The following is a 24,880-nucleotide window of genomic DNA, read 5'->3' on the forward strand; positions in this document are numbered from 1 at the left end:
ATAGTTTCATATTTTTACATAAATTGTGTGTGTGTGTGTGGGGGAGGGTTGCCTTTTTCATTTTTTAGGTTTTTAAGGGAGTTTTAAGCAAAATTGCGATCATATAAGCTTTACAGGTTCCCATCCCGAATAATTACTCCCATTGTACATATATAAATCAATAAAATATCAAATACAAGACTTTTATTGTCCCAAGGCTCAATTGTCTGCGCTTCACATCTCCCTGCCTGCAGGTTCAGCTGGAAGGAAATACGTAAAAAATAAATATCCCGTCGCCTGCAGAGCAAAGGAAGCCATGATCCTTTAATGCGGTTCTGACACATGAATCCGGACAGTCAGGCCAGTAGGAAGAGGGCTTGAATTGGTTTTGTTATGCTGGTTCGCTTTTATGCGTTAAATATTAAAATGTAAGTATTGTATCATTTAGGTGATAATTAACTATATTCTGTATAGTTTCCAAAAAGCTTTACCGTTAGCACTTTGAACGCGATGCTTTTGTTGAGAATTTCACACATTTGACTAGACCGTTTCGGGAAAGGAGGTGACCCGCCCGTGAACACTTTTTTTCCCATATTCTTACTCTTGTTGTGGGGAAATTGTATAGTGTTCTTAAATATGGACCTTGTTTATTTGCCGACATCTCTACATTTGAGCAGTGTAGTGTTTGAACGCTTCAAGGTTTGTGTAACCGCCCTATACCGCACTTTTAATTTATTTTCGTGGTTACATGGAGCCGTCGGAGAAATGGAAAATTGGACAGCCTGGGTTTATTTATAAAGTGTGTGATAAATCCCCTGTGGGTTCTTGAAACTCTACTCTATCCCCACCTTTAGCTATCTTACAGTGAATAAACTGTGAGAGGCTGAGGCGAAACTGCCACTGAACTTTCTGGGGCAGAGTTTTACGCTGCAGTAATTGAAACATTTTCGCTGGCAATACATTTTCACAGTACAAAAACACTCACGCGTTTTCAGGCTTGTGTTGACAAGTGCCACCCCACTTGTGGAGGGATTTTATTACCGAAGTCTCCAGTGTTCCCGGATCTGACTTATCGTGAAGGGGAACGTGAACTACTCGAGAATCCTCTCAAGTTTAAGCGCCTCTACTTGCATTTTGAATTCTTTTTCGGGATATGTGCAGCGTCATTGTTCACACGTTGTAATTGGTTTGTGGTTGACGGTTAATACTGAATATCTGGGGCTTCCGAAGCAACGCAGTTGTTTCCAGTTAAACCCTGCGTTGTTTACACGGTATTTGTCTTGTGAGGCCTGCAGGTTGCTGTTCATAGCTCCTTCATGCCATGGCTGTGCTAAACTTTGCAGGTGGTTAATTAACTGTTAGACACCTGGACGTAAGATTGTAATTGTAAAGATCTGTGATCCGTTAAGACCTTGAAGGCTATTTTAGAAATGAATGTATTGTGTTCTTTAATATAGACCTTGTTTATTTTCTGACAACTCTACATTTGAGCAGTCTAATATTTAATAAGGCAATAGTGATGGGAGACGGGTGAAACTCTCCATACCTAGATTGGGAATTTGCACAAATTGTGGTGTAAGAATGAAATATATAAAAGCACAAGTTGCTGGCCTGGAGTTGGCACAGCCAGAAATAGCCTGTGTGCTCTCCCCAGCGGCGTGTCGGCGTGTCGGTGTGACGGGGTGGTGCAGCGCACGAGATGAAGGTGGTGAATCTCAAGCAGGCCATCCTGCAGGCCTGGAAGGAGCGCTGGAGTGACTTTCAGTGGGCCATCAACATCAAGAAGAACTTCCCCAAGGGAGCTACCTGGGACTACCTCAACCTGGCTGGTCAGTCGTGCCTCTGTGTGTGTTCCCGTCGCTGACTGTCTTGATGTCCTTTACGTCTCGTTAGGGCATTAGGACCCACACATACCGCAGGGTGAGCGCTCCCTACCAGTCCCACTCACACCTCTTCCAGCAGCAACCTTAGTTTTTCCCAGGAGGTCTCCATCCAGGTACTGGCCAGGCTCACACCTGCTGAGCTCCAGTGGGTTGCAGGGTGATACAGCAGATGGCTCTATGCTTGCTTGTTGATGAGGGATGGTGAAAGTTACAGCTACTGGATGTCTGCACATCTCTGCCCAGCTCCAAGCCAAGATGATCTGGTGGGCGATGGAGCCACTTAATTGTGGGTGGTAATAGTAAACAAACAACAGTGATATATTTTGTTAATTCTTGCAGCTTGGACAAGAAACACTGCACCTATGACTAACTTTTTCTATTACATTGTGCCCCTTGAGGAGCATGCAGTATGTGTGGTATAGTCGCTTTGTTGAATGGAGTTTCAGGTCTGGACACAGTCTAGTGGGTTCTTCTTTGGGCATTCTGATGCGTCATACTGGGTATTTGTTGTCCCCTGTGTGCAGAAGCTCTCCTGGAGCAGGCCATGATTGGACTGTCGCCCAACCCTCTCATCCTGTCCTACCTGAAGTACGCCATCAGTTCGCAGGTACAGTGCCAGGAGTACAGAGTGGATTGGAGGTTTAATGGAGGGATTTTTGGTTTGAGACATGCTTTGATCTGTGGGTCAGAGTGGTGAGGCGATATTGACATTGACATTGATATAGACAGTAAAATTAACTCTCGTCATCTTATTTCTCCCCTAGATGGTTTCCTATTCCAGCATTTTGACAGCTGTTAGTAAGGTGGGTATATGTTTTTTTTTTATTGCCAAAGCAAAACATCTGCAGTGTGCATTAGTTAATATAAATCACATTTCTACTGTACTTGGATAATAGATATTCCACGGTGTTCTTTTTAATTAATTCCCAAAAAGTTAAAAAGTTAATGCATTCTGCAGCTGTAGATCCCGGTGATGTTTAATAAGACAGGTGTCCTCTGCTTCTGTTCTCAATCTGTTTGGAAGCTGGGCACGTGACTGACCCTCACCACCCTGTTTATTCTGATTGGTCCCCAGTTTGACGATTTCTCCCGGGAGCTCTGCGTCAAGTCCCTGCTGGAGATAATGGACATGTTCTCCCATCAGCTCAGGTAGGCGAGGAATTACCCCACATTGCGAATAACATACTGATAGGTCAACGGAGGTCATATTCTTCGCAGAGTGGATCAGGCTGCCCAGCTGTGTTGCGGATGTGTGGATCAGTCCCGGCCTGTATTGCCTGTGTGTGTGGAGCTTGCATGGTCCTTGCTGGTTTCCTGGTTCTCCGGTTTCCACCCGCTTCCCAAAAGCTGTGCAAGTGAGGCTTCACTGTCCCCCAGGGTTTTGATCCCTTGGTGAAAGGCGATTGGGCTCCCTGTCTCACTACCTGTCCGTGGGCAAATCTCTTCCTTGCTACCAGTCTGCGCCAGGGGTGGGGGCACTGGTGTCGTCTGTCCAGGAGCCAGGGGACGGTCCCCCCAAGAGGTGAAGTCGGGCTAAACTGTAGGGCTCCCCAAGGGACCCTTACCCAGTCCTGATTATGGGCGGAGGCAGGCACAGCCTGACGGATCATCGCTGGTGTTATGGAAAGCGTGTGGCTGTGCCAACACCCCCCCCCCCGTTGTGCACCTCTTGTCTTACGCTCCTTCTCCCCCCCCCCCCCCAGCTGCCACGGCAAGGCGGAGGAGTGCATCGGGCTGTGCCGCTCCCTGCTGGCCGCGCTGGTGTGGCTGCTGCAGGGCTGCGCCTGGTACAGCGCGCGGCTGCGCGAGCAGGGGGAGCAGGCGGGGGAGGCCAGCCTGCGGGCCTGCGTGGACCGGCTGGAGGGGCTCCTGCGGGGCACCAAGAACCGGGCCCTGATCCACATCGCCCGGCTGGAGGAGCAGGGTCAGTGCCCCGCTCAGGGGGTTAGGGGACTGTTTTTTTTTTTTTTTAGATATGCTGTGACAAACCATTTGCACACCACAGTCGCCACAAGCTCTCATCACAAATGCAGCATTCTTTTGTCCGTTAGCGGTGCAGTTTCTGTCATGAGCGCAGGAATCTGACATTCCAGAAACAGGCACACAGCCACTGTAGAAGCAAACTGAGACCACGGTCTTGTCCCGCCCTCCCCTGGTTGTGATTGACAGCCTCCTGGACCAATGTGGAGCAGGCGGTGATCCGAGTGACGGAGAACCTCAACAGTTTGACCAATCAGGTGCTGAGGAGCAAGCTGGAGGAGTGCCTGTCATTGGTGAAGAGGTGAGCGCAGGGCGGGGTTGTGGTGATGATATTGGCTCTTTAGATAAGTGCACCCGGTAACCTGTGAAAGAAATCATTTCCACACAGATCAAGACTGGCCTACTCAAATAAACCTTATTAATGCAGGCTGCTGTAGCCTTTGATCTGTGCCATGCTTTCTCGCGGTGCAGCATTTCTTCAATGTCACGAGAGCCTTCAAGGGGAACCTTACCTCATAACCTGTAAGATGGGGAGGTGTTATATAAGACAGGGGTTCCCCATACCTCAAGGGGACGTCTTATCATGTACAGGCGTTCTTCATACTTCAAGAGGGTGGTGTTATATATAACGTAAGGGGGCATCTCATACCTCAAGCTCAATGGGTTCTGACCTTATTCTGTCTGTAAGCTCATGACAGTTGTGTATGCGGGGTGTGAAGACAGTTGTATGAGTCCTGACCCCTCCTCCTTCTGTCCATCTTTTCTCCTCTTTTCTTTCCCGGCCCCTTCCCTGGTTCCTACTTGTCTCCGCCCCTCTCCCCCAGTATCCCCCTGATGCTGGTGGTGCAGGCCGAGCCCCCCCAGCGCACCTCCTTCCCCTCGGTGCACACCCTGGTCATGCTGGAGGGCACCATGAACCTGACCGGGGAGACGCAGCCCCTGGTGGAGCAGCTCATGATGATCAAGAGGATGCAGGTGAGCGGGGGGTGCCGGCCCCGCCCCCTCCCGCAGGGACTCCCCACTGCGAGGAGGAGAGCGCCGCCACGCAGACTGGAGTCAGACTCGAGGTCTCGACGGCCGCATAGGGGCAGGCAAGTGTGTGGGAAGCAGATGAGGGCTCCATTGGCAAGGTGCACCTGTTGGCATCGCCGTGGTCCGGCTGTAAAAGCGCTTAGGCGCCCAGCGTTCGCTGAGCATCCTCTGAATGAGTGCTTTGTGAGGACAAGCTTTTCTTTTTTGAGAACTGTAAGTCTCGTGCCTTTGCTTTTTGAGCTGAACCCCTCATGGGAGCAACCCTGGGAATATTATTGCACCTTTTACATGGGTGACCAGGAGATGTCCCACACGTGGTTTATATATATATGTATGTGTGTGGGTGTGTGGTTTTTTGCACTGACGGTTCTTGCAGCTCCAGTGTAAGTCCCCGTGGAAGCAGGGCAGCAACGGCGAGGGGCTTGCCGGGATTAACCCTGTGTGTGTGTGTTTGCTGCCCACCCCCCCAGCGGATCCCCTCGCCCCTGTTCGTGCTGGAGATCTGGAAGGCCTGCTTCACCGGGCTGATCGAGTCGCCGGAGGGCACCGAGGAGCTGAAGTGGACCGCCTTCACCTTCCTCAAGGTGGGCGATGGGACAGGGGTGCTCTGCAGTTGCCCTTTAAGCAGCGCAGGTTCTTTTGCAAACCTTTAAGGATTGATTGGTTTTTGTCAACCTGCATTTTAGTTTCTATTTTATGCTTTGCATGACTACCACGGTAAAACATATTATGGCAACAAGATGGCATGGTAGTAAGCATTGCTGTCTCACAGCACCGTGGCCCTGGGTTCAGTTCCTGGGGTGGAGTGTGTATGTTCTTCCCATGGGTTTTCTCTGGGTGCTCTGGTTTCCTCACACTGTCCAAAGACATGCTGGTAGGGACGCTGGCTGCTGGGAGAGTTGGTGTGAGGTGTGGTGTGTCTGAGTGTCTGCCCTGTGATGGACTGACATCCTGTCCAGGGCGTACCCCAGCCTCTGCCCATTGCTTGCCCAGATGGGCTCTGGCTCACCTGCAACCCTGAACTGGTGAAAGTGGGTAGAAAATGGATGGATGGTAATGTATAGTATGGCTGAGTCATGTGAATGCTTGCAGACGACTTGCGCTGAGTGCTGATAAAGACCAGCGCTAGCACCTGCCTGTTATTTCATGTTAAAGAATGTTGGGCACTGTAATTAAAATATTAAGACTCCTATAAGTTGCATTGTCTCATTTATTAATTGCACGTGTTGTTACTGACACCTCAGAGCTGAAATGTGTGTGAATCAAACCAAAGCTTCCTCACTGAGGCCAGTAAAAGTAATAAGAACATAAGAGGCATCTGTACTTGAGAGGAAGCATTGCAGCAAAATAGGTTATTGATCTGAGGATTTGCTCAGCCTTTTCTTGAAGGAAGCCTGGGATTGAACTTCAGTAACATGACTCTGTAGTCTGTCTGTATTTGCCCTCTGCCTGCAGACCTACATTCACATGTGTGTGTCCCTCATTGTGGTTTTACCAAACTGCTGTTACTGTTCCACAGATCCCCCAGGTACTCCTCCGGCTGAAGAAGTATCCTCAGGGAGAGAAGGTATTCATCCGTCTGTCGCTCTTACTCTGCATGTCTGCTGGGGCCTCCAGGCTCCAGTCTGCCGTGTGTCTGTTTGCAGGGAGGTCCTTCCTGTTCCTGTCGCTCTGCTTCTGATTGCCCAGTGCTGCAGTGTGGGCCTGTCCCAGAAGCCCTCTTCCAGCTGTCTGTGTTTGAAAGCACCTGTCTGTTCTGTCTGCCAGGACTTCATGGAGGATGTGAACATTGCCTTTGAGTACCTGCTGAAGCTCACCCCACTGCTGGACAAGGCGGACCAGAGGTGCAAGTAAGTGCCCCAGGGAGGGGGGTGGGGGTGGGGGGGCGTTTTCTCCCAGCTGCTCACAAGGGTTTTTAAGGTGCCCTGGTGTAATAGGTTGAGCTGTGCTCAGGGTTGTGTTCATCATTTCATTTTTTTAATGTGCATTTTATTTATTCTAAGTGTAGATTTTGAATATGAGCAAACCCATCTTGGGTTTTTATTAGTTCAATGGGCTAACAAACCTGGGAAACCTGCGTCAGGGTGCCGTACCTTTTAGGGAGGTTCTGACGTCAGAAACGGTCATGATCGGGGGAGGGGGAAGACTTACAGTCTACAGATACCTCCAAATTAGGCACCCTTTCAGCCACAGGCGCAGATCCCGATCCACAGCGCCACCGTTCCGCCCCCTCCTAATCGAACCTTCTCCTAGTCTGCATAAGTCCTGCAGCTGCCTCCTGTCTTGCAGCTGTGACTGTATCGAGCTGCTGCTGCAGGAGTGCAGGAAGCTGGGCCTGCTGTCCGAGGCCAACACTTCGAACCTCAGCACCAAGCGGTACGTAGCATCGGTCAGCTCCCTGCGTGCGTCATCCAGAGAGAGCGCCGCCCTGGAGCGAGGAGCTGACCCCTTTCATTCTTCCTCTTCCTCTCTTTTATTTTCCTTTCCGCCTCCCTCCCTCGCTTTGCTTTCCTTTCCTGCCGCTCCTGGTCTCCCTCCCCGCGTTCTGCTCTCTCTCTCTCTCTCCCCCTCCGGTCCCCCTGTCCTTCTCCACGCTGAATTTTTCTTCAGGGCTGTGGACAGGGAGCACGCCCCACGGTTAAAGACGGCCGAAAACGCCAACATCCAGCCCAATCCTGGGCTCATCCTGCGCGCGGAGCCCACCGTGACCAACATCCTCAAGGTACCGCTGGCCGGGATGCCTGCATGCTTGTCCTCTCCCCTGCAGCCCAGCAGACAGGGCCTTACTTTAGAAGACGGGCTGTTTAATACTCCACTTACGAACTGGGTGGTGTGAACCGTGTGCTAGCAGTGTCATTACCACGGAGCGAATTGGATTCTGCTCCTGTTTTATCAACGTGTTGTTGACAAAAGGCAAGTGGTTCTCCTTTGGGAAGGCTTTGTAAATTGAAGATTTTTGGGGGGATCGTGTATTAAAATGTCTGCAGGCACTCCACTGCTCAGCCTGCCTAACGGACCACCACAACCTGAACCCATCTGGTGGAACAGGCTGCTATTTTTGCTCATTTGTGCACTTGCTCTTCATGTGCTTTATGCTTATTTCACAAGCTTATTTACATTGGTCTGTAAGCCTTTCTGGCTGCTTTTGAAAGGATGTGGTTGCATGAGGAACTGAAAGATGCTGCTGACAGCGTCTGGTACCCACTCCTGTCTCATAACTCTCTCTGACCTCCACGCCAACCTCCTTGCCTCTCTCTTTCTTCCTGTCCTTATGCAGACAGTAGATGCTGATCACTCCAAGTCCCCGGAAGGGCTGCTGGGAGTGCTGGGTCACATGCTCTCTGGGAAGAGTCTGGATCTGCTCTTGGCTGCTGCAGCCGCAACAGGGAAACTCAAGTCATTTGCCAGGAAGTTCATCAAGTGAGAGCCTGTGCCATACACCGCAAAACACAGTACAGCAGGGCACAGCTCTGTGAAACTCTGTGCACTCCAGCATGATGTAGCAAAATGCAGCACAAGCAAACACAGTACCTTATAGTACCACAGAAAATGACATCACAGCACAGCAATAAGGAGGCGTGATGGAGCGAGAGACGAAGCAATACAGCACAACACCCAACCAAACAGCCCCTCCACAGAAAACCCTGAAATCCTGAAATACTCAGGTGCAACATGATGCCAGTCAGATCATTGCATCTTATTATCGCATCATCGTGCAGGGACAACTGCTGCCTGAGCATCCCTGCATAGGAGGGGAGACGCCGTCTCTGAGAAGGGAAACGGGCAGGTGGCGAAGGAGTGGAGGCTGCAGTAGGATTGGGACAAACAGGGGAGAACCTCAGAGCCTGAATGGAGAGTTAGAATGTTTTCAGTGGTGGTCTCTAACACGGCTTTTTTTCTTTGTCCTCTAGGCTGAATGAGTTTCCCAAGCACATCAGCGGGGAAGGCTGTAAGTGTCACGCTGGCTGTGATGGCGATGCCTCAGAGTGTGTGAAGGAAACTGGTGGCTTGTAGCTTGAGGCTGTTTTGAATGACACCCTCCTCTCCCTCTGTGTTTTTCTCCCCAGCGAAGCCAGCCTCCGTGCGTGCCCTGCTGTTCGACATTTCCTTCCTCATGCTGTGCCACGTGGTCCAGACCTATGGCTCAGAGGTCAGCACTCTCGGGTGGCACAGTGGGTGAACTGCACTGCGGCGCTCTGCCGTGTGGTGCAGATCTGTTAGGAGTTACTAATACAGAAAGGGGTTTTAAACAGGGTTTTCTGTGTGGCTCTGCCCTCGAATATTGAACTAGCAGAAACAAGCATGACTGAACTGATCGTCTCATTCATAGAAATGGGGGGTATGTGTTGCAGTTGCCCATTCTTCAGTGCATCTGCACTGCATCTGTTCCTGCAGCTCTTTTGCTGTCCACCCTCAATGCACTATCACTATTAGAGTAAAAGGCTTTCTCAATGGTTATTTGCTTTTACCATTTGCACAAGACACCACTAGGTGTCACTGTGTACCAGTGTATGTCGCTTTCTCTCAATCTGCGGTTAAATCTTCATGCTCTCTACTTCCCTTGATAGCAGAATCTCCCAGTTTCGGACTCCTCTGGCTGGAGAGGTTTCCCACTAATCCACAATTAAAGGAGTCTTTTGGCACAACTGATAAGTTACAGTGTTGTCGAAGCGGATACAGTTAACGCTCACAGTAAGAACATATTACTGGACATGTGACATCCTGCTGTGACAGGAGACCACACACTGGGAGTTTCCTCCCCCAGCAGGATTGGAAGCTCTTCTGCTTCTGGCAGCTGTGGGAATTTGTTGATTAGATTATTTTAGGGAAGAAAGGTTGTCTGTTCTTCGCCACTATTTCTTGCTGTGCTGCAGGCAGTGCCTCTGTTGGACACTAGCTGGCACTGTTTGTCAAGTTTGTCACTCTGTATACGAGTCCTCTTGCTGCATTTCGTCTTGGGGGAGTCTGCTCTTTAGCGAATGCCAGCTGAACCGTCTGCACACCCTCTTACTCTCTTGCTCTCCCTGCTCCTCATCCTCCCCTCTCCCGCCCCAGGTGATCCTGTCGGACCCCAGCCCCTCGGGGGAGACGCCCTTCTTCGAGACCTGGCTGCAGACCTGCATGCCGGAGGACGGGAAGATCCTGAACCCCGACCACCCCTGCTTCCGGCCCGAGCCGGGGAAAGTGGAGAACCTGGTGGCCCTCCTCAACAACTCTTCGGAGATGAAGCTCGTGTGAGTGCACGCCCCTCCGCCGGCAGGCAAGAGTAATCGCTCCAGAGCGACTTCCCCTCGTCGCACAGCGGCAACAGCCCCGGCGCAGAGCCCTCCTGCACAGTCGGTCCACTCCTGTCCCCACCCCTCAATCTACCCTTACCCTAGACTGACTTCATACTGGCCCGATGTGTCTGACTGCAGTTTCCTCCTTTCTTTCGTTCTTCCCGTGTCTGCCAGTCAGATGAAGTGGCACGAAATCTGCCTCAGCACGCCCGCGGCCATCCTGGAGGTGCTGAACGCCTGGGAGAATGGCGTGCTGACTGTGGAGTCCGTACAGGTCTGCTCGTGTGTGTGTGCGTCCCACAGCCCCCGACTCTGTGGTCCTGTGAGAGAATGGCAAGCTGGCATGAACCCCCCCCCCCCAAGCGATGATCTGAGGATCTTGGCTTAGCTGTCTGCTGATAGCCATCTCCTCCACCCGTCGCACAGTGTGGTCATCAGCCTGGGTGCGAGTGTGTGCTCGTCTGTTGATCCAACTGTCTTCCCCCCCCGTCCCTGGAGCAGAAGATCACCGACAACATCAAGGGGAAGGTGTGCAGCATGGCGATCTGCGCTGTGGCTTGGCTGGTGGCCCACGTGAGAATGCTGGGCCTGGACGAGAGGGAGAAGCCCCAGACCATGATCCGGCAGCTGATGACGCCTCTCTACGGACACTCTGCGGAGAACACCCTGCAGTTCTACAACGAGCGGTAGGGGACGTCGTTGCTCTTAAAATCATCTCCTGTCCCCCCGCCACACACACACACACACAGCTCTCTGCCTCATTTCCCTGTGCCATGGTTTTAAAAATACTGCTTTCTCTGCCACTGTTCATATTCCTTCCCCATCCCTCTTTTCTACGTGGGACACTGGTTTTAGGCCACATGCGGGCGGAGCGGTGGCTCTGTGGCTCAGGATCTGTGCCTGTGGCCGGAAGGTTGCCGGTTCGAATCCAGTGGCTGGCAGAGGAATCCTACTCCCTTCACCCCAGCTGCTCCAGGGGCGCTGTATAAATGGCTGACCCTGCGCTCTGACCCCCAGCTTTTCTCCCTGTCTGTGTGTCTCATGGAGAGCAAGTTGGGGTCTGCGTAAAGACAAATTGCAAATACAAGAGATTGTATATGGCCAATAAAGTGAGCTTATCTTATCTTATCTGGTTTCCAACCTAGGCAGAATAGCAGTGGTCAATGGTTATTTATTCAGAGGTAACGGAAGAATTTTGTGTGCTGGAGCATTTGGAGCAGTACAGTACCTCTGAAGTCACAACTGACTGAGGAAACACTTTAAATAAAAGTCTAAATGAGCAAGCAGATTATTATTATAAATAATAATATTATTATGATTATTTAAGTCGGGCATTTAGGAGTGGCGATGTAAGGACCAGCTGGCATGAGGCCCAGGAGACAGAGTTCCTCCAGGACCAGTGCTGGGAATTGTTATTTGTCCGCTTACCCGCCACCTCCCCATCTCTCTCTGTCTCCGTTTCCAGTGCCGGAGCATTTACCCATTCCTAAGACACGAAGCCTGTGCCCCCCCCCTCCTGTCTCTCTCTCTTTTTTTTTCTCCCTTTCTGTCTCGTGAGGTGTCTTGTCTTTCCCTCTCCCCTCAGGGTGGTGATCATGAGCTCCATCCTGGAGCACATGTGCGCGGACGTCTTCCAGCAGACCGGCGTGGTGCTGCGGCCGCCCATGGAGGGCCTGGAGCCTGTCCCTTACCGGAACCTGCTGGCCCCCCGCGAGCCCATCCGCGCCGCCCTGAGCCACCAGTTCTCGGAGGTGCTGCAGCGAGGCTGGGTGGACAGCCAGGCCCTGCACCTCTTTGAGAGCCTCTTGCACATGGGGGGGGTCTTCTGGTTCACCAACAACTTGGTCAAGGTCAGTCAGTGTGGGGATCACATGGTGCAGGTAGAGAGACCGTGTCAATGCACTTCACTGTGACCTCCTCTCCTACAACCTTTAGCTTATACTTCAGGTGAAGGACACTTATTCCTAAACTTTATGAGCGGCCTGCGCCATTTTCAGCCTGGATTTCAGTCTCAAAGCCAGACTAAGTGTGTATTAGTCCATAGCAAACTCTTTCATTCAATTAATTGTTAAAGCTTGTAACACAAATACAGTACAGAAAATGTCGGATGTTGAAGAAATGCATACTTCTGTTGATACAACATTTTTGCAAAGTGCAGTCTGGTTGTATGTTTTAAGCAGTACAGCTCAAATAAAATGGACCGCAAAATATATCCCAGGTGGACAATACTTGGCAACAAAGGAAAGGTTCACTGTATGCTTAAAAACAGAACGGAGAGATGGAGAGACTCAGCAGTTCGGCTGTGGAGCCTTCTTCAGCTGTGAGCAGGCTGTGCAACCAAAAGCTGATAAGGTAGCAGTGAGTTTCATAAAAACCACTATAAAAACTTTTATGAAGCTGGTTGTGTGCTCTTGTTCCTGATATAGAGTTCCAGTGTCTGTCTCAACAACCTGGGCCTTTAACAGATGTTTATTAATGTGTGTTGTGTGTTGTGTGTTGTGTGTTGTGTGTTGTGTGTTGTGTGTTGTGTGTTTCTGCAATGTGCATGTACTCGTGTCCCCAGGAGCTGCTGAGGGGGACCCGGCAGGAGTGGGTGATGTGTGCGGTGGAGCTTCTGTACAGTATCTTCTGCCTGGACATGCAGCAGATCACTCTCACCCTCCTGGGGCAAATCCTGCCCAGCCTGCTCACGGACTCGGCGCGCTGGCACAGCCTGGCAGACCCCCCGGGCAAGGCCCTGGCCAAGTAAGGCACCGTGACGACCCTCGCTGCTGCTGTCGCAAAACACAAGGCCTTCTTGGGGGCAGGGCGCGGGAGAGACACGCGTCTGCCCTAGATCAGCGCTTTGGGAAGGGTCGCCTAAACATAAAAACGGGGCGAGCACAGAACTAGAGCCATCCTGAAAGTTGCAGAGAGTTCATTAAACTCTGTACTTCAGGGTTAGCAATGAAACAAGAACTGGGAGTCAGAATTAGGAGTTAAAAGGGATTGTATTTAGCCCGAGCGCGACCCTTACCAGGAAAAGCAGAGTGAAAATGGATGGATGGGTTTTAGCCCTAGGAAGCATATTTTTACTCCCGGCCGAGGTGAGATACTCTGACTAATAAGCTGCTAGCATGGATGAGACAAATGATCTCCCCTTTTCCTTACCTTCATTATGGTCTGGGACTGTACAGGAGCGTACAACCTAAGGCTTACAGCAATTAATAAAATTAGTGCACAAAATCCTGCGATGGGCTGGCTTCCCGTCCAGGGTGCGCCCTGCCTTGTGCCCACTGCTTGATGGGATAGGCTCCAGCCACCCCGTGACGCTGGATTGGGAGAAACAGAGAGTGCACACAATGTTTTTCTCCCGCGTGTCGTGGGACGGGAGCAGGCTGTGGGGTCCGCGCTCTGACGCGTTCTGTTTGCAGGCTGGCGGTCTGGTGTGCGCTCAGCTCCTACTCGACCCACCACAAAGGCCAGGCCTCCGCGCGGCAGCGCAAGAGACAGCGAGAGGACATCGAGGTGAGTCGCGCCCGCGCGAGACGACAGCGCCTTTTTCCTCATCGGCAGGTCGTCAACACGGAGTCTGAAGAAAGAAGGACGGATTTGGTCACAGATCTAGTGGGAAAAAAAAATGAAACTTGCCACTTCCCCCCAAAATGCTGGTTTTTGTTTTGATTTATTGTAGATGATGGTTTTAAAAAGAAAGGTTCAGTTCTTCCTCATTCATTGTGACCCTTGCTAAAAAGGATAATAGTAAGCACAGTCGTAATATCCCATGATGCGGCTGTTGTATCTTACGTGGTGGCGTTTCCGAAATGAACATTGGTGATCTCTCATTGGCTGCAGGATTACAACAGTCTGTTTCCATTGGACGACACGCAGCCCTCCAAGCTGATGCGTCTGCTGAGTTCCAATGAGGACGACCCAGTCATTCTTTCCAGCCCAGGTACACTGCATTCATCATTATCATCATCTTTTTAGGAACTTGATCATTTGAATAATTGTTCATTTGAACTTTATTCATGATAATAGGGATTCTTTTAAGATGTCAGTATAAGACATTCCTGGAAATGTACATCACTGATCTGCTTTGGACCAGTTTGAAAACAGCAAAATCTTACTGGTAATGGTAAAGTTGTGTGCGTTATTTCTAAGTAAACTACTACTAATGCAGTGAACAATTTCACTGTGACATGCTTTGATGAGAAATTCTGTGCATATCTGTTTATAACTCAAACTCAAACTGTGCCTCACGAGTTTAGTGATACCTCATAGTGTGATGTAAATGGAAACTAATGGGAAATGGAAAGTTGGAGGCGTGTCTTTACACAAAGAGATGTAGGAGTCTGTTACAAGCTACTCACTCATGTTCTTGAACATCACGATCCTGGCCCGTTTCAAGAAATTCCTGGGTACGATCAAAACTAAGTAAGGCAGATGGGTTAAACATTTTTTTTGCAAATTATTTTTTCTCATGGCTAGCACATGGCACACTGACAGGGCAGGATTCATGTGGGCAGTCAATGTATGTAATGGACACAGCTCCTCATCGTATGATTTCGATACGGCTTCTCAAGCAACTAATATTTTTCAGTGTGTTCACCAAACATAAGTGGTTTATGCATTTTAAATGTGGTGGATGGTCTGATTGTGACGGTCCTCCACATTTTACAATCCAGGAAAATGCCGCTACAAAACACTTGCCTGCTGTAGAAAATTCTGAACTTCATCCCAGATCTTGACTTGACTACCGAGGTGCAGTGCAATGGGCAGCAGACAGTCAGAGTAGTGGAAAACATTGTCCAGTTTGTGATTTAGGTCGCCCCACTGCAGCAGAGCAAGTCTACCGGTATAATCCTGCACTGGCCTGGCCAGCACCATAACAAAGCATGGCAAGAGGTGCCAGGCACTGTGCCTGCCTGTTGTTTAGAGAGGGGGAGACAGAAAGCCGACTCGGGCTGTTTGTTCTGAATGCTTGCCACATACCTGTCCATTAGCTAATCCACCGTTTTATGGAGCACAAAGGCTGCTCTTCCTCATGGGGGAAGGGGTTCTGCTTAGAATCGCAAACCTATCCTCGATTAGTATGACACTGGCAGGTGTTTGGAAGCCAGGGCGTCCAGAGAAAACCCAAGCAAGTGTGGTGTTGGTGAGGGGTGGGGAGGTAGTCCGGTCTTCTGCATATATACAAAAGTAATTACACATGATCTTCAGACTAATTTATTTGCACGTAGAAGTGTGATTTTATTATTCTGTTAATGACAATGCTACTTTGCATGGAAGAATTGTGTTGCATATACAGTATATTGCAAAATTATATGTATTAGGCAATATTCTTTACAAAGTATGGCGTTTAAATGGCGTATTATCTTGTTTAAAGGCATTTTTATTTCTTTTTGCCACTAATAGTCTTCCAGATTTGTCTTTTATAACCTGACATTTTTTTTCTTTAGAAATGGACAGCTAGCAGAGGGGGATGTATAGACCCCTGTACATATATACACATGTATAGACAGCTAGCAGAGGGAGCTAGACTGAGCCAAGTGAGACCTGCTCACACTTGATCTAGTCAGAAAGGCAGAAATCGAAATGGGTTTGCTTAGAAGATCCAGGTCGAATGGCCCTGATAAGAGCCGGGAAGTGCTCAGGCACTTTCTGGCTCCAGCACCAGGGCATTTTTAACAAGGGGAGAGGCTTCTTCTTGGTCTTTTGACTAAAATTGCCTTTCGCAACACTTCCTCTTGGTAAGCACGGGAAGCTCGGGCTCCTAATTAAACAATTACACAGTTACACTCTTGGGAAATCGAGACTCTTTCAGCTTTTCTCCCACGAAAAATGGGAAAGTTCCCTTTGATGTGAGCCCGTGTTCATGAGTTGCATCAGCCTGGAAAAAAAAGTACAGTGAGTGGGGAAAAAGCCCGGGATTACTCCAACGCTAGATAAGTGTTCCTTTGACTTTCTTTGATCTATGTCTCCCCCTCCGATTTCTCAAAGTCTTTCTCTTTCCTTTTGCGTCTTCTTCCCTTTCACTGAGCCCTCCCCCCACATTTTAAACTTCAAACGCAAGCCTTCCGTTTCCCTTCTCTCTGTCCTGACCCCCCCCTCCTCTTAGGGAAAGCTGCTTGCTGTGCGAGTCACTGACCTTCAGCCTCTGTCTTTCCACAGGGGACCGGTCCATGAGCAGCTCGCTGTCGGCCTCCCAGCTACACACTGTCAACATGAGAGACCCCCTCAACCGTGTGCTGGGTACGATCTGACTGACCCCTCCTGCCTGTCTGGGCACGTGCGGCGAGTGTAGCTGTGCATGCGTTTCCGTTTCCCTCAGGCCTGTGTTCCTCTGTTCACATCTGTCTCGTCTCTCTCTCTACCACCTAAGTGTCTCGGAGGTCAGTGTTAGGGGGCTGAGCCCACCCTTCCCTTTCTCATCTGCACCTTCGCTCTTCCCCTGCTCCTCCTCGTCACCCTCTCTGCTCTGTTCTCCTGTCCGCCCCGCCGTTTTCCTCTCTTCCCATCACTGGCCCTGGTCTGTGCGTCTCTCTGTCAGGACAGGAGCGGTGCACCCCAGTTCTAATCTGTCTGGAGAAAACGGCTCTGATGTGACCTGTTTGATAAGCGCAGCTGCAATTTAGCCATATTGCCGAGTTACGCGAGAGCAATATGCACCATGCTAAACTGGGGCAGCGCCACCTCCCCCATCTGTCTCATCTCTCCCCCTCTCTCTCCAGCGAACCTGTTCCTGCTGGTGTCATCTATCCTGAGTTCGAAGACCGCGGGGCCGCACACGCAGTTCGTGCAGAGCTTCATGGAGGAGTGCGTGGAGTGCCTGGAGCAGGGCAGCCGCGGAAGCATTTTGCAGTTCATGCCCTTCACCATGGTGAGGCGCTCCTTGTTGGCGCACCCTGGCAGATGCGCCGCAGAGGCAGAGTTAGGAACTCAGGGTGCAGGGTAGTGATTTCCCTGCAAGGTGGAAGCGAAGTCTCTGTGAATCGTTCTTGCGGTAGTAAATGTGCCTTGTGTGTTAATCTCCCGTAATACAGGAGACATGTTATGTAAATATACAAAAAACACATAGGTATAGGTGATTTTCTTTTACATTTTTCACTTAAGATGTTAATAATTTCAACTGGTGGTAAAGATGATCTAGTTCAGTAGCTCCCAATTCTAGTCTTAAAGACTCCTAGACCTTTTTGTTCCAGCTGAGCTCTGTTACATTGTTGAAACCCTTAATTGATCTTATAATATCCTTATTATAACCTCGTTAATTGATTGCAGCTTAAATGTTTTGGCGACTTTAGATATTGTACTTTTAGAAGCAGATGACAATCTGCAGCTTTCAAGTAAGTGAAAACCCTGTGCCTGCCTGGTCTCTTTCCCTCTCTCACTCGTCCACACGTGCCACAACCCTGTATCGCCCTCTCTATGTGGACCCTGGCTGACGTCTCTCTCATCTGCTTACCTGTGCAGGTGTCCGAGCTGGTGAAACTGACCGCCCTGGCAAAACCCAAGGTGGTACTGGCCATCACAGACCTGAGCCTGCCACTAGGGAGGAGAGTAGCCGCCAAGGCTATTGCGGCCCTATAGACACTCTGCGTAGCCCTGCAGGGGGCGCTGTGGCACTGTTCTGTTGCAGCACTACCACGGAAACATCCACATGCCAAAGTCTATTTAAACATCCCCGTGGACAACACATGTGGCAGCAGGGAGCTGGACACACTCCATGGGCACACTGTGTACTCCAATTTAGGCTGGGCTTGGTTCCAAAGGAATCCAGTTATTTGACGTTTCATCTTTGAGCGCAAGGGGCTCTGGGGAGACCAACAGCCTGTGCCCTGAAAATGAAAATGGACTGAGCTGTATTTGTTCACTTAAGCTACACGATGTAATAGCCTCGGAACCACAAAAACGGATTTGCGTTGTTTTGTTTTTTTTACTGCTTATAATGAAAATCAGTGCAAGCTGAACATTTGACCTTTGTGTTAAAGTTAAAGCGTAACGAATAAAAAAAAAAAAAAGTACCTTTATGCACGCTTTCTTACAAAGAGGTTGTCTTAGTTCCAGTCTTGTGTTGTAAGGAGCAGAGTGTTGTCTCATCCCGGAAGTGATGCACAGGAAGAGATGTGTTTTCCGAGGTTCAGAGTCTCCAGAAGGAAACCACATGCGTGTCATAGATGAGGCAACTCCAGCCACAGCCACAGGGGTCGCCGGATTCTTCTAGACCCCTCGTATTGTTAAACAGGTGAAGCACAGCGTTGTTGGTTAGGAACAGAAATTGTGACAAGAGCCCAGCGTGCCTCCCAGGTTTTTGTTACACACTTGAGTTTTAAAAAAAGAACGATTTTGCAATACTGTCCTGTATGTGTAAATGTTAAATTACCACTTTCTAAGAACTGGGAGCACTCATGAATTATTAAGCAATTAGTTTAAGTAATTCATTAAGCGTGTTCTTGCATTAAGGGAATTTAGAGAAGGTAATAATTTCCAAAGCACTTGTCGTTGATTGCGATAAAAGTGTCTCAAGCCTTTGGATATGGATGATTTCAGAGGTGACCTGTAAACCCTACTGGGATGGGGTTGTCCTAAACCAGCTGTTCCTCTGGATGAGTTTACAGATGTTGATTCCCATTTAAGTTGCTGTTTATATGAGGATAATGAGATATAGATGTAAATATATATGTATATCGTTGCACGTTTTAGCCAGTAGCTGAATCAGACTTCTGAGCAAAAGTACTTTTTCAGCAGAATGGAGATGCAGGTGGTGTGCAGTAGCCACAGAAATCCAGATTAAAACATTCTGAACCCAGGCGGTAATGTCAGTGATCAGGTCATGGATATCTGTCAATATTTGATCTCTGCGTTTCAACAAAGGCCTCTCTCCATCGGCAATTGAGGCCACATACAGTATAAATTCATTAATAAATTCTACCCAACCGCAGTTAGACTTCATCAGATACCTCTCTACTTCAGTTACAGAACCTCTCCCAGCCATTGGACAATGTAAGACTGAACTGGAACTGTGGGATTATGTGAAACCTTTATGGTTAACTGACGTCCCAAAAAAATCTAAATTTAAAATTTTGAAACGAGCCCTCACTTGAATCTTTTAAAACATATCTCTGGATATAGTAGTTGTGGACTCAGACAAACATGATCACAGGTTTCAAGTAGTCTTTGATTCTCGTTTTTTTTGCTTAAAAAATGCGTTCTTTTGCCCCAGGGGTTGTGACTCAATCTCTGTTTTGGGAATGTTGATCGCTCAGATAACGGATTACCTTTGACCTCCAGCAGTAAACTGAAAGGTTCGGTCCGATCTGGTCTCTGTTGAATCCCTTTGAGATCAGCTGAGGGACTGTCATTGTCTTCCTCCCTCTTCCTCATTTAGATTCCTTTAATTTGGGATTGTGCCCTAACAACTGGCATCTCTTTAGCTCATGGGAGCCCAACTCCAGTCCTCAAGAGATCCTGTGCAGCAGGTATAGAATGTCTTTTTCAATATGTTTTCCTAAGATCCAGGAAAGCCTTCATCTTGTCCAGTTAAGCACTTAACGAGTTTGATGAGGTAATCAAAATAGTATGAATAGATGAGGGTTCATCTGGAAAGGAGAGCAGTGCTTGCCCTGTACCTTACCCATTATCTTCTCTCTCGTCTCACCCGAAGAAGCTCTACAGCCAAAACGTCACATTTTCTTGCTAATTTTCAGCACGGAAATATTCTCTACTTGTCTATTCATTTATTTAACTGTTTTTTTTGTCTGTTTTTACTGTTATTGCCCTGTGTTGTGTCCTTAAAACACATTGAGCATAGAAATGAAGAAATGGGATTTGCTCTTCGTGGGAAATGTTGAGAATAAAAACTGGATAACGAAAAGGCTGAGCTGTAATGAAAACTATGTGGCCTGCAAGGCCCAGATTTAGGAAATTTAAGCCTGGTAACAATTGCATGACATCTAAAAATCTTCTTGGGTTTTAATGCAGTTTTATCTATTGTGGTTTTTGGAGGGTTTAGGATTTATTGTGAGTAAGCCATGTCAATTCTGGAATCTGCACAAAGTTATTTTGAGAAGCGCAGAGTGTCTGAAGCACAGATCTCAGAGCCAGTGCTCGAGACATGCAAGGACAAGTCCATCAGCCCGGAGCTCTCCGTCAATATTACTGCACAAGAAAGGGCACTTTCCCACCCTCCTCCATCTAACCATTTACAAACAGCTGTTGCAGATTTTGGAATCCTGGGCTTTTTGCTTGACGTTGCCCAAGGTAGGGAGAGAGGGAGCCGTGACGCCAAACGGGGCATGATGACATCACAGTGAGTCACGTGGTTGGCATGAAGGCCTGCTCAGGATGCATTTCCTGCTGAAGTGCCCTGATGTGACCCCTGCTCTGCCCGCTCTCCGTGAGCAGCTCCGGCCTGTTTTCTGTTACAGCTGATAAGTGCCCTGGAGGTCCCACACATGCAAGTAAGTCTTCAAACCTGTCAGTTTCATGGTTGCAATTAAGGTTTGTAAAACCCACTCTCATCTGTAACCTTTCTAACGTTTATATGGGATGAAATTTGATATGTTTTGCTGGCTCAAGACTTTTGATTCACTAGCTTCCACATCTCTCGATTAACAGGGGATGGAGAGGCCATTTGAATCATTCGATTTGTTTTCAAGCCTTTGAAACAGAAATGGCATAGAGTGTACAGCTGCTTGTCCCAGTGCGTGTTTCTTTAACATGAAATGATATATTTTGTTACTAATGCAGGAAGTTAACAACACAATAGGGAGTGCAACATTTATTTGGCTAACAGCATACAGTTCTGTTCAGGGACTGGTCAGTTCCCTGGCCTCAAGCCCAAGAGCTTGGAGACATCTCGGCAGCCAGCTCAACACCAGCATCATTCATGGAGAGATTACAGATTACAATTAACACAGCGGCCTGTGCTGCATCACAGATAGGCATGCTGAGTCAGATCTTTTATTTCTTATTGGTCTTCTGCCAAATGAAAGGAAGCAACAGTTGAGTGGTATGGTCTGTGCTGTTGCACCCTTGAACAAAGGTATCTCACTGCCCCAGCAGATAGTACCCTGATGTGTCTTAATCATCCTTATAAACAAGGGATTGTTCTCAGTTGAATTACATGTATCTGGCAAAATATGGATTCAAAAACAAATAGAAATGTCGAGAAGAAAAAGGTTTCTCAGTGCCTTTTATGATTGTTGAGCATTCATAGAGACAGAATAGACTCTTCCTCATCTACTTGCAGAGAAAGGTGTCACAAAATATGTGATGTTGTTAATATTAAAAGATTAGCAAGAGCATTAGCATGACAGCTGCCCTGTTAGAAAATTGGAAACATTAATATTAAATGGTTGTTCATACAGTTTTGTATATTGTTATTTACCCCTTTGTCTGCTTATTTATTTCTGTGTTTGTTATTCCAAACAATGATGAACGTTTGGACCTGCAGGTTAGCTTGGGGGGGTTGGCGCTGTGATGTCAGTCTGTGGGGCCTGGCTCCGATTCCTGAACTGGGGCTCCTTCTGTGTGGAGTCTGCATGTTATCCCCCCGGATTATAAGATTTCATGGTCCGCTTTGAAACAATAAAACCCATTGACCCACGGCAGCCCGTCCTGATTGCTTATAGACACCCCTGGTAGCACATCATCGCGCATCACTTAGGAGGAACGGGCAAATCACTGCGTCTTCCTCGAAAGCAGGGGGAATTCACCTCAGTTGTCCGGTTCCTTTTTCTTTTGCTTCTCAGTATTTCCCTCGGCATGCCATTCCGATGATGATGATGTCATTCCGGAGTCATCTGCTCCGCCGTGTTGCCCTTGCCCCCCCCAGCCGTGAGGCCAGGGGCCTCTCGTGGCCCAATTCCGGGGCTATTGCACAATAAAGCCCAGAGCTAACAATAGACCGACCATCTTCCCTGGCGCATCAGTCACTTTGTTTCGCCAGCCCGCGCCGCCAGTCCTTGCTTCCTTTTTCGAAGAAAGGCAAGGGCGGCATCACCGTGCGTTCATCCTGAAAGCGTTTCCCAGAACGGCCCCCTGCCCTGGCATCACAGGCTCGGCACATGATTCACGCCCACCTGGGACAAGCGCGTCATTTTTCACTTCGTTGTTATTCATTATTTATTGTTCACGGCCGTGCGATGCGTCACGCTGACGAACCGGGGTTCCTCCGGTCTGGCCACACTGAAGGGGCAGGAGTAGGGGGCTGGAGGGACTCATCTGTCATCCAGTGGACCTGTGGCTGGTCTGAGGGGCTCAGTGATCACCGGGTACACAGCTTCCGGGGAGAATCCCTCAATGGGGGAGAGACAAGACCGAGAACAGAAGGTCCTGTACTGACACTCGCAGAAAGCAATGGTTTTTAATCATTTCCACAGTGGGGGTGATCGTCGATCCTTTGCCATTTTTGTTATTTCAGTACTGTGTCTTAGTTTGTCCCTGCCCTGCAGTTTAACCCAGTGAAAATGTCTTATTTCTGTCAATGTGGTAGAAAGGATGCTTGTGAAGCAAAAATGTTTGAAGCCCAGAAAGGCACTGTCCAAGTCCAGCCACTGTATGTCTGTAGGAACACCCGTGAAACGCAGACCAGGAGACATGGGTAGGAGTTAAGACCAAACCTTTAGAGGTTCAAGAGTGGACTCTAGCCTGATCAGTCACTTCAGCTCTGGAATGGACATACTGTATCCGTACATTTACAATTTAGGACAAGAGGCACTTCCTTACACAAAGGGTTGTGGGTGTCTGGAACAAGGAACCTAAGCTTGTTATTGAAGCTGAGACCCTAGCATCCTTTAAGAAATTAGATGAAATTTCGAATTCCAGGATACCAGGATTAGATCCTTGGATCAGCTAGCTGCTAGTAAACCGGGAGGGTTAGATTGTTTGAATGGTCTCTTCTGTTCTGAGGCCTTTTTGTGAGCTAATGTATATTTCTGTGCCTATTTTGAGCGCAGTTTTACAAACGGCAAGCTCTGATGATTGTGTATAGAACAACGACGCATTTTTAACAGAATCATGTTTTTTTTTCTTTCCAGTGGTCCCTTCTTGGGTGTTTGGAGCAGACCCCAGACAGGTCCAGGTCTTCCCACCATCCAGGAGGAGGAACCTGGTGGCTCCATTTTCAGAAACACAGGTCCAGTAATGACAACATCACACTTGTATTTTTTTTTAAATAGATTTATTGAGCACCGTATAAATCAAGAAAATGAAAAGTTTCAAGTAATAAACAGGGTTGTACAATACAATAAATACAAAATAGCGTGTTTTGCCGGTAGGAATAAATATCAGAAATAAATAAGCACTAAAAATACCACAAGTAAAAATACATTTTAAAAAAAGGATATTTGACTCTTGGAAAACAATTCCTCTGTTCCATATTGTCCCGAAAAGAAAGCACTTTCCTTTCCAGGTGTAAAAAACACAAAGAATGACAATGTACTGGCAACTGCTTTTTGTCTGGACTGCGATTGATGTGTATTCTAGTTGTGTGGTGTTGGGTTTGTACTAACCTTTGCACTTGTTGTATTTAAATTGTACCATTGCAATATCATTGCACTTTTCTGTTCTGTCTGTAATTTGCCAAGAATAAACACATTTACTTAACAACTAAATAATAATATAAATAATACTTAACATTTCAACATTCTCAACGAACAACCCTGCATTACACAATATAAAAAGCTGCATATTTCAGTATCAAACATTTTCCCATTTTTGTATAACGTATCAAGATTATTTTTATATATAAAAATTGTGAGAATGAGATATCAATGGTAGTGTCTCTTGTGTCCTTTTCTAAGGACATTAGAAGTGTCACAGAGTATACTGCCATGATCACAACTGGTTATTCTGACACTTCAGAATAACTTCGCCACATCGTTGGAGCTATAACTGATGTTATTAATAAATATATAAAAGCCATAAATATATCAAAATTGCAGAGTCTAATCCAGCAAACTCATGAAGGATTCTGTTTATGACAAAGAGTGGACCCTCATCAGCATCTCAGTGACTGAAAACAAACAGTTCGGCTAATTTTCAGAATCCTGTTGTTCATTTCTTTCACAAATTTCTTCTGTTTTTAACAACAGTTACAATCCGTAATGCTCATGGCATGTCACCTCCTGGCGAAAAAGACCACAAGCTCAGAGCGACAGCTGGGGTCTGTCAGAACTCTTTAGAACATCATCATGTACAACATGACAGATTCTGTCCTCTCTGCTCTCTGAATGCAGAGATATTGCTTGCTACCGCAGTCACTCCTTGCCTGTTCTCTTAATCAACTCCGGCACTGCCCAGTAGATGCTCTCTCCATCCAGGCAGCGCTGGAGACTCCTACACTCTGCTGGCAATTCCAGGAGAGCGTTAAGAACAGCCAAGGTAAAGAAACGCAGACATGCTGGGAGCACAGGGCCATGTCCGTTCTCCACAGCCTGTTACTGGTACACAGTGCCCAGCACTGTAACCAATGTACAACTCGCTGGTGTTGCAAGTAGTTTTTATCATTCCTGTAGAGATATGTACAGTATTTTTAAATCAGTGCAAGTATATATATATATGTCTGTGTGTGTGTGTTTTAAAAAATGTTTTATTTGTCAATATGTACAGTATGTCATCAAAATACAAAGAGTATGAAGGAGGGGGAATGATCTAGCTTATAGAAGAAAAACAATAATATCATCTTTGCTTGTGTGAATAAATAATCAAATAAATAGGTAAATAAGTCAAATAAATTAATTAGAA

At 47.9% G+C, this 24,880-nt stretch overlaps 1 protein-coding gene across 1 annotated transcript; it reads left to right on the forward strand.

Moving 5' to 3' along the window:
• The first annotated feature begins 284 nt into the window (after positions 1-284).
• On the forward strand, positions 285-18,156 carry med24 (mediator complex subunit 24). The gene is made up of 26 exons (XM_015362234.2): positions 285-407; positions 1,634-1,808; positions 2,387-2,469; positions 2,627-2,665; positions 2,938-3,011; positions 3,566-3,786; positions 4,032-4,143; positions 4,667-4,817; positions 5,345-5,458; positions 6,394-6,441; positions 6,642-6,724; positions 7,164-7,250; positions 7,497-7,596; positions 8,152-8,294; positions 8,786-8,823; positions 8,942-9,024; positions 9,930-10,108; positions 10,328-10,427; positions 10,655-10,839; positions 11,739-12,003; positions 12,717-12,898; positions 13,567-13,660; positions 13,988-14,087; positions 16,307-16,387; positions 16,867-17,015; positions 17,606-18,156. Exons 2-26 carry the CDS (start codon positions 1,679-1,681, stop codon positions 17,720-17,722), a joined length of 2,958 nt encoding a protein of 985 aa, XP_015217720.1. The 5' UTR covers positions 285-407; positions 1,634-1,678; the 3' UTR covers positions 17,723-18,156.
• The last annotated feature ends 6,724 nt before the right edge of the window (positions 18,157-24,880 follow it).

The sequence above is a fragment of the Lepisosteus oculatus genome, chromosome 28, assembly GCF_040954835.1.
Source record: "Lepisosteus oculatus isolate fLepOcu1 chromosome 28, fLepOcu1.hap2, whole genome shotgun sequence".
NCBI classification, from domain to species: Eukaryota; Metazoa; Chordata; class Actinopteri; order Semionotiformes; family Lepisosteidae; genus Lepisosteus; species Lepisosteus oculatus.